The 15,731-nt window shown below is 28.8% G+C and overlaps 1 protein-coding gene across 1 annotated transcript; it reads left to right on the top strand.

Moving 5' to 3' along the window:
• The first annotated feature begins 2,684 nt into the window (after positions 1–2,684).
• LOC107450818 (zinc metalloproteinase nas-7-like) lies at positions 2,685–15,081 on the top strand. Its single transcript, XM_087149570.1, has 4 exons — positions 2,685–2,775; positions 4,594–4,711; positions 10,163–10,338; positions 14,852–15,081. Exons 1-4 carry the CDS (start codon positions 2,685–2,687, stop codon positions 15,079–15,081), a joined length of 615 nt encoding a protein of 204 aa, XP_087005696.1.
• The last annotated feature ends 650 nt before the right edge of the window (positions 15,082–15,731 follow it).

The raw sequence follows: 15,731 nt of genomic DNA, 5'->3' as shown, positions 1-15,731 counted from the left end.
TATGGACTCAATATAATTAATTCAAAAATTTACATATTACAATTTTACACAATTTATTTAAATTGTTAAGAGCCTTAGTTAAAACAAGTTTTATTTTCAGCCTGTTTTCATCATTCTCTGTTAGTATTTAATGCGGGAGCGATTGTTTTCGCATGTCTCTTGCTGAATAATGTGCTTCATAAAAGATCTGCCGGAACCATCCGGAGTTTTATGCACACCCCGTCCCTTGTGGAGTGGGGATGTGAACTGTTATAACTACCAGACTACCTTTAAATAAACCTTTTGATAGCTTATTATGGCTTACGAATGAATTATTCAAGCTGAATACAACAATGATGTAGCCATGTAACCCTGTTATTATATATATATATATATATATATATATATATATATATATATATATATATATATATATATATATATATATATATATATATATATATATATATATATATGGAGTTTAGAGCTGTTGTTACAGTATTATAGTGTAATAGCTTCGAACATTACGTCATTCACCATCTTGTAATATAAAAAGAAGTTGCATCATCCATCTTGACATTGAGAGGCGCCATCCAGTCCAGAAGGGGAAGTCCCGAAGGGAAACTCCCGAATTTGTAATTAACTCTTACTTTATACCATAGAACAATCTAATTCTTAGTCACATGTATTCCGGAGACCACTGCGAGAAGGCAGCTCTCATGAGTCATGTAAATAATGTTAACTGCTATATCTTTCTATCCTTTTTATTTCTATTAAACTGTTATGTTTGTTAAATTATCACCATTATTTCATCTAATGCTGCACTAACTCACACACACACATATATATATATATATATATATATGTATATATATATATATATATATATATATATATATATATATATATATATATATATATATATATATATATATATATATATATATATATATATATATATATATATATATATATATATATATATATATATATATATATATATATATATATATATATATATATATATATATATATATGATGTATGAATACATGGATAAAATGATTATTTAATGAATATATAAAATTAATTGTTGTTATACACAAAAAATTTAAATACTAAAAATAATAAACGTTAAATACTAATATTAAATAAAATCTTGTCTATTATAATATCAACAAAAGTTAACCTTATGGACTCAATATAATTAATTTAAAAATTTACATATTATAATTTTACACAATTTATTTAAATTGTTAAGAGCCTTAATTAAAACAAGTTTTATTTTTTTTAATAAATTTTTTTAAATTTATTTTTTTAACAATCATAAGGCATTTTAACTTATGACAACCACAATATAAAATTACAACTCAAAAACTGATAGATAAAATAACAATACATAATTTAGTTATATTGATAAACGTATACCGAAACGAATATAATCTTTCTACGATTTTCCGAATTGAAGCTTGTATTCAATTACATTTTCAAAGCATATGTTAACTAACTCGGATTGCAGTTTTTCTAAATAGTATCTAAATTTTGAAGTATTGTTAAAACTTTTAAGTACATATATGTCACGGTCAAATGTGATTAATTGGTTAATTATTAATAATAACCGGTAATTATTAATAATAATCAAGGAAGTTCAGTAAATGCAATTCTTGCGCTTTTTTTGTATTTGCAACAGCATGATGAATTAAACTGATTTTTTATTTTAGTATTTAGGTTCCCGATTCCTTCTTTGTCATTTTTTGGCCTTTATATTTCGGTTTTTCAAAAAATACGATAGTTATTTTAAGAAATTTTGCAGCGACACAATGGAGAATGATATAGAAGTCATGATATCACATCTTAACAACCATTTAAACAGGCTGAAAACAAAAACAAAACGTCAAAATGAAAATGCATATAAACATGATACAAAATATTGCACTTTAAAACAATAATGCACAAGGAATGATTTTACTGTCCCCACATCAAATGATTATGAAGCCATCAATACATACTTTTTTATTATTTATACACAATAGTGCGAAAATTATTTTAGTGAACATTTAGCAAAATTACACGATGATCGCTTTTCAATTAGTTTCCAGAATTCAATTGGCGAATGTTGAAAAACTCAATTAAATCAATTTGCTTGTATCGTGCTCATGAAAAGTGAATTATAAGTCAAAACTATTCCAATAATGGCGAATATATTTCTTGTAACGTATATCATTCCATATTCAGATAGTGACAATTTAGGTCTTTCCAGCAAATCTCTCCCCAAATTGGACGCTTCCACTCGGTCACATGTTGAATTTGAAGCGACAAGCAATTAGTTTCCAGGATTTGAATGGTTAAGAAAGTTAAAAAAATGCAATTAAATCAATTTACTTATTCTTTACTCATTAAAAGTAAGCTATAAGTCAAAACTGTCCCAATGATGGCGAATATTGTATTTCTTTTAAAGTATATAATTCCGTATCCAGACAGTGACAATTTAGGTCTTTCCAGCAAATCTCTCACCAAATTGAACGTTTCGGCTCGGTGCTCATTTAAATTTGAAGCAACAAGGAGATATGATCGCTTTTCAATTAGTTTCCAGAATTCGAATTGGAATTGTTTTAAGCTGTTTACGACTTCACTTCCATTCCAGATTATTATGACCAAATTAGCTAGTGAAATGGAAATGTAAGATGAGAAATCAAAAATCCAAATCATGCTCGTTGAACTAACTTCCTTGATCGTCATCAGTCCCACGACACTAAAACATGCCCAAAAGCTTGCAGAACAAACAAAAAACATCGGCAGTGAGAATGCGGCTTCAAAGTCGCATATATCATACGCGATTTCAGATTTTTTTATCAATAAGCTCATCTGCTTATATTTTCCGAATGTTTCAGGAATTTCCGATTTTAGTTTTTTTCTCAGTTCTTGTATTTTTGATAAAAAAGAACGGCAAAATTTGTAATATAGCAATGTTAATAGACAGGACCATGTAGGAAACACAGAATTCAAGAAAAATATTTTTATGTATATAAAAACAAACCACCATTTTGAATTTAGTGTATGTCCATAAATGTATAAAGATACATCTTCGGGACTTAACCCACAGAAAGAATACAAGAAGCAGAAAACAAATGCTATCAAAATTGTATATTTAGACGTGTAACTATGATAAACCTTTTCGTGTTGCTTGATTAACGAAATAACAAGCTCTCTTCTCCTTGAAATATCTACAAATGCTAACGAGCTTGATAAATAAGCAAAAAAAATTATAGTTCCACCTTTCCATGTAGGGATTTTATAAATAATTTGAAAATAAATTATTACGACAAAATCAATTAAGTTTATGAAGATACAAATAATAATAAAATAAATTCCTAAAATTTTCCAACCTGTTTTCTTTAAGCAGTTTTTACTATTATTGAAGGAAAAGTATCCAGAAAGGAAAGAATCCTTTTTATAAAACATCATACTTCACACAGTTCTTTCTTACTCTTATTTAAGATTTACTTTAAGAAGCAAATGTTTAAAATAATTGATGGCCTCGAACTTTAATATATTTTCTGTATTAAAGCGCAGAAATTATTTATAACTTTTTCTTACGCACTTAGCTCAGTAAAACGATATAGAACTAAAAGAAAATAACTCTATTTTTATGAAATTTTCAAGATAAAAGAGTTTTTGAGTAGAATTTTTATTGAAGCAAATAAATGGATTGATTTTTGCTGTATTTTTCATTATCTTAATTATCAAATTTGAAAATATTTAGAAAATGTTGAATTAAATTTCTCTTCTTTTTCATTTTTTTTCTTGAAATTATAGAATTTTATTTAAATGAACATGCTCAATAAATACATGCTATTGTCATAAAAACTTTCATAAAAAGCAATAATAATTCAGATTTTTGTTACATTAATACCCTTTTTTAAAACTGTCTGAAACGTGTATGAAATACATTTATTGAAATTCAATAATTATATTTTCTAGCGATTTATAGGATAATGAGTTTAACAATTTATTATTACATTTACAAAGCATCTTTTAACAAATCAATTGTAATTTTTTGTATCAATTTTCGTAATTTAACTGATATTTAGCACGTAATTGAACCCTTTCTCGTAGGTAATCAATTGATCAAATTCTCTTCATAGAGCAACACTGTGTTTTTTTAACCCTAACCATTTTTTATAGATGTAGTATATTGATAAAATTAAAACTAACTCATTACTGCATTGAGATTCATATGAAACACCTATGTTTTCATAACTTTTCCACTTTTATGATATATAAATCTATTTCGAATATTATATTTCAAAAGCATACTAAAATTTTTTGCATACTGAATTCATATTATTGGCATTAAAATGTGGAGTTTTTTTTTTTTTTCTCTTTTCAATATCACTAACTCTCACTTTATTTAATATCATGATCTAATCAATTTTCTTATTGTAGTCATAAGAAAAGAAAAAAAAAACATTTCACACCCTAACTATTCTCAAGGTATAAACTTATAAATTTTGTCATATGTTACTCAGAGATACTGTTTTTCGTTAAATAATCGCACCATTTCATCATAAGTACATATTAAATGTATTTGTTTTCATTCCTCACTTGTATTGTAGGTGAAAAAGAAAATAATGTTATTACTAGAGCTATACTTGAATTCCATAATGTATCCTGTGTCCGGTTCATTTCAAGGACAAATGAAGGAGATTTTATCCACATTTCTAGAGAAGGAGGGTAACTTTTTCCACATATGAATACAATAACATTATCTTTCTAATGATTAAGTTTGATCACAAGAGTTCCCAATCTGTTTTTGCCAGTACCGCATCCTAGAGTCTCTGTATCTAACGTAGTTAGAAAGTAATTGCAAGCGAGTGAAGTCTGTTATTGGTTTAGGTCAAAATTTATGGAGAAGATACGGAACAAAAATTTCTTCAGTTACTAGACATGAAGGAACTCAAAGTATCTTCTTACCCAACGGAAGTTCAAAAATACTTTTTTGAAAATAAATCTTAATCTTTCAATGAAATTATTGTACTAAAAAACAATGTTTAACAACCATATATTTTGTAAAATCATTATCATATAAAAAAATTTTAAGTTATTAGGTATTTTCATCAAATTATTCATACTATTTTATGCCAAATAAACAGTGAATTTTTAATAAAACGTTAGTTTTCTTAACCCCTTGGCTTATCATTAAACAAACTCTAAACTGTGCAATATTATTGATTTCTTGATATAGAAATGATCTTTGATTGCACTGTAAACAACAACTTGCAAAGGAATCTTGACAGAGATGCCAACCGCTCCGGACATGTCAAAATAATTAAAAAATTGTAAATAACTACGAACTAAATTTTGCAAATATTTTACTATTTTTTATTGCTTTTTAAAAGATATAACATGACATAAGTACTATAAAGTGCTGAATTATATAAGCCTACGAATTATTTAGACATTGTGGTGAATAAAAATCAACTAAATTCAATTTAATAAACCAAGAATCACAACTAATAAACTACCACTTTAAAATATTTATTTGCTGTCCGGAGCAAGTTGGCATTTCTGTGTTGAAGACGTCTGAGACACATCCATTATTGTTTTGACATAAGAAGCAAATGACGTCTCCCAGACGTCTTCGTATGTCAAGGGGTTAATATGAAGTTATTTATTCTAGAAATTTTACTAGCGAACGAAAAATAAAATAGGACTTTTATGTCTTATTCACATTTCATTGATAATTACGCAACCCGTGATGTAGTATGTTCTTTGGCTAATTAAAAAACGAAAACTGAAACTTACCTCCATACAGTTAATATGATTTTGACATGGAGTAAGAAAGTGAAATTCGAGAGAAACTTCGTCACTGTGATATACGACACCTTTACTTTCTTCTTTCGAATAATTTTGAAGCTGTCTTTCGTAACTTTCTAGTATGCTATAGGCATGTATTGGGGCTCTAATCAAACCCAATGGCCAGAACAGACTCGCGCGATCAAAATCTTTTCTGATATCAACGTTGCTTTTTAAATAATTATTATTGCCTAAAATGAGTAAAAGAAATTTTCGAATTTTAGAGAATCGAAATGTTTAAATAAATAAGTAGATGAACAAGTAGAAATTTATTCAGAAATAATAACTGTGTGGTTAATTTAATTTAAATAGCAGCCCATGTTAGTTCAGAACACCTGCCATGTTAGAATAAAAACTATTTTAGACTTATATCCTTTATTTTCATTTGATTTAAAATATTTAATATGATTATTAAGAAACTTTCTTAGCTTAACTTGCATTACTTTGTAACTGACAATTTTTAATACTTAAATTATTCAATTTTGACCGACATATGTTCGATGTTCGAAATATTAAGTGTCTAATGCATCAAAAATTTTGAATGTCCAAATTGTCGAAAATGTTAAATGTTCTAAAAACAAAATTTTCAAAATTTTTATTCTTACTTAAATATTAAATACTTTGTAGCTAATGTGAAATACTATTACTTGTCAAGTAATATCTCACTGTTTCAGCTTATTGGGATTATTTATTTAATGAAATACCACTATTTTCAAGGGAGGCTAATGTGAAACATTATAATTTAGACTTTAATTCTGTAGCTGAGAATTAAATTGGCGAATTAAAAGTCATATGCTTGATGCTAATCTGATTGACTGAAAATTTATTTTAAGTAAGTTCAATTGATAAATTTTCAATTATCAAAATAGGTTTAGCATCACATTTGAAGTAATTTAAGCCTTTTTTTCTATAAAATTGCGATGTCGAATAAAACCGGACATTTTTCTATCGAACGTGACCAGGCTGCTATATTCCACAATACTCCGGGTCAAAATTTCTACCAAATTTGGTTTCGATGTTTCACCATTAAACGATGAACACATGAAGACCGTAAAATGACGGAGAAAACTTTTTTTAAACTTTATTGTTATTACTCTACCAGTTTATAAATACCGTAATGTCATACGTTAGTAATTTATATGCAGTATTACTACAGAAATCTTAAGGAAAATGTTGTATTAGAAAAAATTAATGTTACAAACATAAAACAAAGATATCTATGTAAGAGTGGAGGCTTACAGACCCTTAAACATTAAAATAGTGTCTGAAGAAAGAAATTGCTTTTAATACTAATGCGAATTTATTGCTACAATTAAGTTTTTTTAGAACCTTGGGTACCCTAATAATGTCCCACCACTTTGTATCCGAAATAACCTTGTAAAGCAATTAGTTAGTTTGATCTCATTATCAGTTATTTAAAGAAATTTAAATCTAAAATGACACTTAACTCTTTGACGCAGAATTTTTATTCAACATATTTTGTATACTTTTTTCATTATTTTGCATTAATTTAGGTAAAAATAAATAGAAAACAATACTATTTAACAATTTAATAAATTATATGTTTTAAATACAGCTTTAAGCATTGCTGTCTTTATCTGCGTTAAATGTAAAATATTTCTAACGCAGCTCACTTCCAAACAATAATTTTTCAAATTTGCATTTATTTAGATCTAAGAGAAACAATTATTCACCAATAAAATGTTTTTAATTTAAAAAATCAATTATTAGTAAATTTTTGAATGTGAATGAGAAAAAAAATTCAAACTACTGTTCTTGGATTTTATATTTTAGTACAAATGTAATTCCGACTATCTAACAGATTTTTTATCAACTATTAAACTGCTTTCTATATTTAAAAAGAAACAAAAATATATTTCTTCTGTGAATTAGAGAGTCTGAAAAAAATACATAAAAGGAAAACTGGTGCCCCATTTGCGACAAAGAGTTAAAATATGTATTAGTCTTTTCATTTGTAATATAGTATCTCCTAATAGTAGTTGAAAATAATGAATAAAAAAAGTCTTTTGTTGAAATTCAAAAACAAATTAAGATGTTTTTCCCTATAAAAACCTTGCTATTTAATTTGCCTTGTAGCAATATTTTTCTTGTGTTTGCTACATTTGCATATGAAAGTATAGCACAGTTTTGTCCATATGCCAAATTTATAGAGAAATTTCGAGTGATAATTTCTCGTCCTTCCTATCCCTCTCTCTCCTACCAACTTCAGTGCCTCAAAGAGAAGACAAATATGCTAAATAATTAGTGCTAACTCTTAATTATGTTATGGAAGACATAAAGATCTTGATATCTACCTGTCTAATATCTTGAAAGTAATTGAATTTTGAATACCTTACTTATTAAAAGTTTTGTTAAAAAATTGAAAATAACATTCCTAATTTCAGCAAAAATCCTTTTTTTTTAATAAAAAAAGTAAATAAATACACAAAAAATACAGAATATTCAATGTTTAATCCTTTAAAAGCTGTACATTTCTAAAGCGAAATTATATAAATACCTAATTCAAACATCAGAAAAGAGAAATGTTATTTTTTAAACATTTTTGGAGAATTCCATTTTCTAACAGTATCTTGGATTTGCAGATTATTTGTCATAAGGTAAAAATGGGAACAAATACAGCGCACTTATCAAACTTAGGAGCAAAGCTGAAAACAACGAAAATAACACCAATTTAAGAGAATTTGTAGGCGTATCAAAAAGTTTCTAAAAGAAATTTCGAAAAATCCGGCTATGATAGGGACATCTAAAATTTATTATCCTTTCACTTATGAAATAACCGACTTAAGATGTTACATTTAAAATATGGTACGTGCAAAATGATCGAGATCAAATAGATTGAATCCTGTTTATCCTATTATTGGTCTTATTTCTTTTTATGCACTATTTTACCTTTAAATAAATGCTTATAAATATTTCAGAAAAAAATAACTATATTTCGGTTTTGTTAACATAAATATAACCTAATCCTTAACATATCGAATTTTTTGTTATGTTCATCGATGTTTTACATTTTTCTTCGTTAAATTATTCGTATTTAATGTGTATTTAATCTATATTTTATTGTTTTAAGGCTTTTTTTCCCTAAAATACCATTGTACGTAATATGTATAATTTTATTTTCAAAAATAAATATGAAAAACGCTTTTAAATGACTTTTTAAGACATTTTTAAAAGAAAATACTTTTTAAATCGTAAACTAGAAATCGTAAAAAAGTTCATCGAAATGAATAAAAAAAAAATGAATTGAAACACTTCACTCTTTAAAGGTTTCTGTTTCGACTATCGAACTTTTGATTAATAATTTCTTCCTAATTTTAACATTAATATTTCAAATTTTTTATTATTATTTAACACCTGATATACTAAAATTTGTTACTTGAATTTTATCATAAAAATGTCTTATATTCTTAAAATTGCTTTCTACTTGGAATTCAGAAATCGTAAACGGCAGACGTGTTGAAATACATTGAAACGCCACACTTTTTTAAAATTTTGTTCGTTTTAAAACGTTTATAAAAAAAAAATTCTTTACAGCATTTTGGATTTTAATATTTTAATATTTATGCTCAAACATAACGCCTCAAATGTTTAAAATTGTTGCATAAATTTTATCGAAAAAAAGTCTGAAATTCTATCGTAAAAATCTCTTCAAAAGCAAAATATATCTCTTTAAATGTAGGAGAGAGTCTGGTATAGCTCCGCCCACTTAAGGGGTATTGCTTATATTTCTGTATAATATTAAGTAATAATCAATATTTTTGTATGTTTCTATTGTTTTATCATCTAATTAAGTAATGCAAAAAGAATGAACCAAAAAAAGAATAGTTTAACTTAAAAAAATAGAAATTTAAAAAAACATGTTTTTCAGCTCTTTTCAAATTGTGTCGGGTAGCCCCGCCCAGTTACAAAAATTATGTTTTTTAACTGTTTTTTCAGGTGTAAATGAAAATGACCAATGTAATGACAATAGATAAACCTCATTTATCATTTTTATCACAAAATTCAACTGATTTTTCTTAATTTCATGACTACTGTATTCAACATATTTTCAAAACTATTGTTTACCATGTTACCAGCTGCATAAATACTTGAAACTTTGAAAATAATCTTTTTTTAATATAACAATTAATGTCCGATGGCCCATTGACTTGAAAAAATATTCTATACATATGAAATTGACAGTGGGCAGGGGTACCCAACACTCCCCTATATTTGCATGACTCCGATATTTTTATGCCAGTTACTATTTAATTACTAGAATTACTATTTAAATATTAAATTTCTCGTTAGTGCTAATTTTATTATTAGATGTTCATCTTACGGGGGCAGAAATGGTGGAGCACAAATACTTAATTTATCTCCTGAGTGTCTCTATTTAGGAATTATTATGCACGAATTGATGCAAGTTTTAGGATTTGTACACGAGCATACTCGGCATGACCGAGACGAATATGTTACTATTATCTGGGACAATATTAAAGATGGTTAGTAGGTTTTCTTTACTTATAATTGTTTCTGTAACTGAATCAAATCTATTGCATTTGATTCGTTGTAGTAATTTTTCTAAGGAAGTTTATCCTTCATGTGTAATAATTCGTAACATATTAATATCATAAAGAAAAATGAGGGAAACCGCTATGATTTCGGGTGTAAAATTTGATCAATTGTGTTAATATAAAGTCTTATTTCTCTTTAATATTGTGTATATTTCGAGTATAAGTCGATCTTAAATTAATTATCTTGTCGATTTCTTGATTGCACTTCAGATTTCAAAAAAAAAGAGTTCGAGTTCCTTAATCAAAAATAATATTTCACACTTTTGCACTTGAAGCTCCTTCTACAGCTCATGGGTGAAAGCCCTTATATAGCAAGACGGAAAAGAGCAAAACCTGGTACGTAAAACATTTCATTCCTGCATTTTTTTCGAAAAAAATGAAATATCTGTAACTATCAAGATTTCTTTTATAATTCTGGCATACATATAAAATTGCTTCTTTTCCAAGATAAAGTATTTCAAAGGATTATAGGGGAAGCCACTCTTGCACAGTAACATCTTCTTTTTTCTTTTCTTTTTTTTTTACTTGATTTGAACTTTTATTTGAACTCTTGTTATTATTCAGAACTTGTTATTATTTTCCATACAGATTATAAATAAATACTGCATACTGACCTTTCAAATTAAAGTTAAGCATACTAAATGGCGCCACTAAGGCTTGTCGAAAATTTATGTTAAATCTTCACGTTCTTGAATCACGACTTTTGTATATACATAATCATCATTTATTAATGCTCATATTCAATTTTCTGTACATATTTATGGCAATTAATGTAAATATCTTTGTTCAAGTTGTAATTTTTTCAAATCAACGTTATATTTTTCTGTACATATTTTCATGGCAATTACTGTAAATATCTCAGTTCAAGTTTGTATTTTCTCTAATCATGGTAATATTATTGTAAAGCTACCACAACGACTGCTTATATTCAAAATGTTTTTACCTCATTGTTGTAATTTCACGATGAATGGGATAGGGGCCACTGCGCGGCCCAGGTGCCCAGTTGTTTTCAAATAAAGTAAGTAAGTCCAAGATAAAGTAGATATTGTTGAAAAATTTAAAAAAAGAATAAGTAAACTCCTCCCCAAAACTAGCTATAACTGAAATGGTTTTACTACCAGCCTTTCCTCTTTTCCGTTTCGCTTTCACCCCTGCTGCAGCTATAACGACTCAAGCAACCAATAAGAGTTAAAGTGACAAACTTTGCTGTGAGCTCAATTATTATATAACACTGAGACTATTAAATAAATAAGTGATAACCGAACCTTAGCCCCTTGGCAGTGGCGTAGCGAGGGGGGAGCAAGGGGGAGCATCATGCCCCGGGCGCTACTCACAAAGGGGCGCCAAATGGTCAACAAAACAAAATCGTTGGATAATTTTTATTTTTAATATAATTTATTTCTGGAAAATATATTTTAAATTTAGTGCCAGTGAAATATAATAAATGTTAATTCGTAAATAAAAAGGAACACTAATCAAACTGTAATAATATATTAATAATAGAAATGACACGTCTTTTCTAATGGCAGGGCTGACTCGACCTGTGTCTGTCAGCACTTCCTTATGGCATCTACGCTGTGTGGTTACATATATTATCTCCAAATATTTGCAGGGTGCTCCAATTCTGTTGCGAAATATACTAACTTTTAGTTTCATAACTTCAGTTCATTTCTGATATGAAATCTTAGGGAGGAATGATCGTGTGCAGCTCAGATTACAAGATCCTAGAATGAATTTCAGAGAAGCGTTCCATGATCTTGAATCATTAGCGACTGAACTAGCCGAAATTCGAGACAAGCTCTGTGAAGAGGCAATAGAAAAAGCGAAGTCTCTTTGTGAAAAATGGGATATTGATGCAACAATACGTATAAGAAGACGCCGCAAAATGCCCGGAGAATTGGCTAGAGATGTCAGTCTTTCCGCAGAAAGTGAAATTTCCCGCGTTATGAAAAGCGTTCTTGATCATCTCCAACAAGAAATATATACAGGATTTACACGATTAAGTGACCTTAATTTCAAATTTAGATTTCTACTAGACGTTGAAAATTTATTAAACAAGGATAATGTTGATAACGACCTTGAAAATTTTTTTTAAAAATTTGGGGGAATTTTATAATACAGATTTCAATGGAATAGAACTCTTTATCGAAGTATGTGACTGCAAAATGTTACTCCGCAGTAGAAAAGAAATTGAACTTAAAACTCCATTAGAATCTCTTACTTTTATAATCCCGTATGGAGAAGATGTTTTTCCAAACCTGAGAGTGGCACTTCAAATACTCCTGACTCTCTCAGTATCAATTGCTAGCTGCGAATGGCCATTCAGCAAATTAAAATTAATTTTGACGTATCTACGATCAACGATGGGACAAGATCGCCTAAGTGACTTAGCATTTTTAAGTGTGGAAAGAGAAAAATTTGAAATGATCAACTTTGATGATATTATTGATAAATTTGCTTCATCAAAAGCGGAAAATTTATACATAGTAATTAGTTTTATTAATGTATTATAATCATATTGTTAAATATATGTATCTTCTTAGAGATAATAAATATTTACTTTTTTATTGCTTTAAAACTGCGTGTTTTTAAAATATTTCTTTATAAGTATGTAAAATAAATAATGGGTATCTTTTGAACTAATTCTAGATGATCATATACATTTCAAAATCTAGTCTTGTTTTCTCAACTACATTTTTTGTCTCAAATTTAATGCCTAGCTTGAGCCTATGACTTTATTTATTTTACTTAATTTTTTATTTACTTTGCGAGTATATTTTACTTATAATATTAGATGGTTTTCGAGTGAGGGGGGGGGCGCTAAAAAGGTATTGTGCCCCGGGCGCGAGTTAAGCTCGCTACGGCACTGCCCCTTGGGGACGGGTGATTCAGAAAAGCATTCATACAAAATCAGAATCAGGATGTGGATGTAATTAAATAAAAAACGATAACTTAAATGTAGTCGTTGCTAATTTTACAGACTTACTTTGCTTTTACTTTAATTATTGTTAGTTTAATCATATATATAATCAATGTTAGTTCAAAGTATAACTAAATAGTTTTATTTTGAACAAAGTAATGGTGAGTTAAATAAATCAAACTATTATAACTCCGCCCACAAATAAACTGCTAAGGAATAACTTTGATTACCAGTTTTATCTTTTTGCCCCGATTGATACGGTTTTATGCTGGCACGTATTTGTGACATCATCATCATCGAAATTTATTTGGGCGCCTGGGGCCGTTAGCGGCCTTTTTCCCATTCGTCTTGTATTGTGGTCTTTAAGGTGGTTCTTTCTGGTAATTGGAATGCAATTGGAATAAAAGGAAATTAAATATTTTGTTTTTTAGTTAAAATTACGTCACTACAAAAATGTGCTGCCATCGGTCTGAGGTTTATGTCTTCTCTTAAGTTTTCAAAAGTAAAAATTTCGTTGAATCCTGCTGCGTCACAGTTTATGGTCTTTTCGAAAAATCTGAAATTTAACTTTGCAATATGATGATCTAAAAAATCTATGTTGAGGTCGCGATGTATGTTTTTATTGCGGATATTCTTGCTTTTGTTATTTTCCTGAGGATTTCATTCTGGCATATTTTGAGTTTTTTAAGGAGTGATGTGGAGATGTTGCACCAAGCTGGAGATGCATAAGTTAGGATGGGATGGATCATCGAGATGAAGAGTAAACGTTTAAGTCTGAGTTCCATTTTGGGGTTCTGAAGAAGGATTTGTAATCTGTGATAGGCTGCTTGTGCTTTGTTGATAACTGTTTTAACGTGATCTTTCCAATTAAGTTTGCTGTTTATGACCAGACCAAGATATTTTGCGCTTTTGACTATGGATATAGCTTCGCTGAAGAGAACAACTTGATTTTTTGGGAGGATAGTTTTTCTTTTATGTTGGATGATTAGTAGTTTCGATTTTTGGCTGTTGACTTTAAACTTCCAGTCTAGACACCAGGTTTCTATTTCCGTAAGTTTTTCTTGGAGTTTCTGTAGGGCAATGTTGGGATTTCTGGACTTGGTGTCATTAAAATTATACAGGCCTACTTACATAATAGAACCTTTCAGGTTAATTTTAAAAACATGAAATCAACAAACAGAAAAATAGCAGCAGGAGTGCCTCAAGGAAGCATCCTTGGGCCCATACTATTCATATTATTTACCTACGACTTTCCCATCGACAGACAAGACTTTAATAGCATCACAGCACTTTTCGCAGATGATACAGGAATTGTCGTGAAGTCCAAAAATCCCAACGTATTAGTGACAGTCGGCGCGAAAGGGTTAATGTGCATAAGTTTTAAGATTCAGAGAGGTAGATAATTTAAAGTTTAGACAGGAGCCTTCAAGTGCAAAGAGTAATATAAAAAGTATTGCACTGCATTGCTTTCGGGTAGGAATACTTTTCCTTTTCTAAATAAATTTAATTTTAAAATTTCAGGTCACAAGGATAATTTTTTGAAACTTGACTGGTACGACATGAGTGTGTTAAATGAAAGATATGATTACGAATCAATTCTTCATTACCACAGATTCACATTTAGCAAGAATCCAGGTAAAAGTCCTACTTTAGAGCCAAAGAAAAGAAGAGCTAGAATTGGACAGCGGAAATACCTCAGCGCTGGAGACATAAGAAAGATTAAAAAGCTCTATAAATGCGCGAAATTATGAATAAATATGACAAGTCTGCTTATTGTATTATTGTTGAAATTATTTGTGAGCCGGAAATGATTAAAAGCTGTTATTAAATCCAAATAATAATCATTTTACTTTTGGGTGAAATATAGAATTCTATCAACAAAGATTTAATGAGAATAATAGCATATATTTTGGTTTTCATGAAAGTACAAACAAGACATAAATGAAGTGGTTTTTGCTAACAGTTTTTTTCTTTTTTTCGTTTCCGGCGTATTAGCAGCCCTGATGTGGGTGCATCCACTTACTGTTTATAAAACCTACCTCAACGCTTACACATTTATACAATAATTGGAGGAAACTACTACGCTCTAAGCAAAATATTTCAAAGAGAGGTTGACAAACCAAAATTAAAGCTTATTAAATTTTGATTGATTTTAACAGCATTTTACAGGCTTCAACTAGCAGAAAACAAACAGAGGGTTACTCATAATTTTCGAAGATATAGTAAAAAAACGAAGACGAATATGGCAAAAAGGAACATATGAAATTATTCCAAAAGCATTCAAGTTTTAATTTATGCAGTTGCCGGTAGGTGGCAGTAACATGTACCACTGAAGCCAGTTGTAGTAAAGAAAAATGGCGTTTACAGGCGGATGGAATTATGAATAACCCTGTATATATAA

Source organism: Parasteatoda tepidariorum, chromosome 8 (genome assembly GCF_982258835.1).
Source record: "Parasteatoda tepidariorum strain Cologne lab strain chromosome 8, Ptep-v5.0, whole genome shotgun sequence".
Taxonomy (NCBI): Eukaryota; Metazoa; Arthropoda; class Arachnida; order Araneae; family Theridiidae; genus Parasteatoda; species Parasteatoda tepidariorum.
Note: the sequence above shows the minus strand (reverse complement) of the source record. Positions and strands in the feature narration are given on the sequence as shown.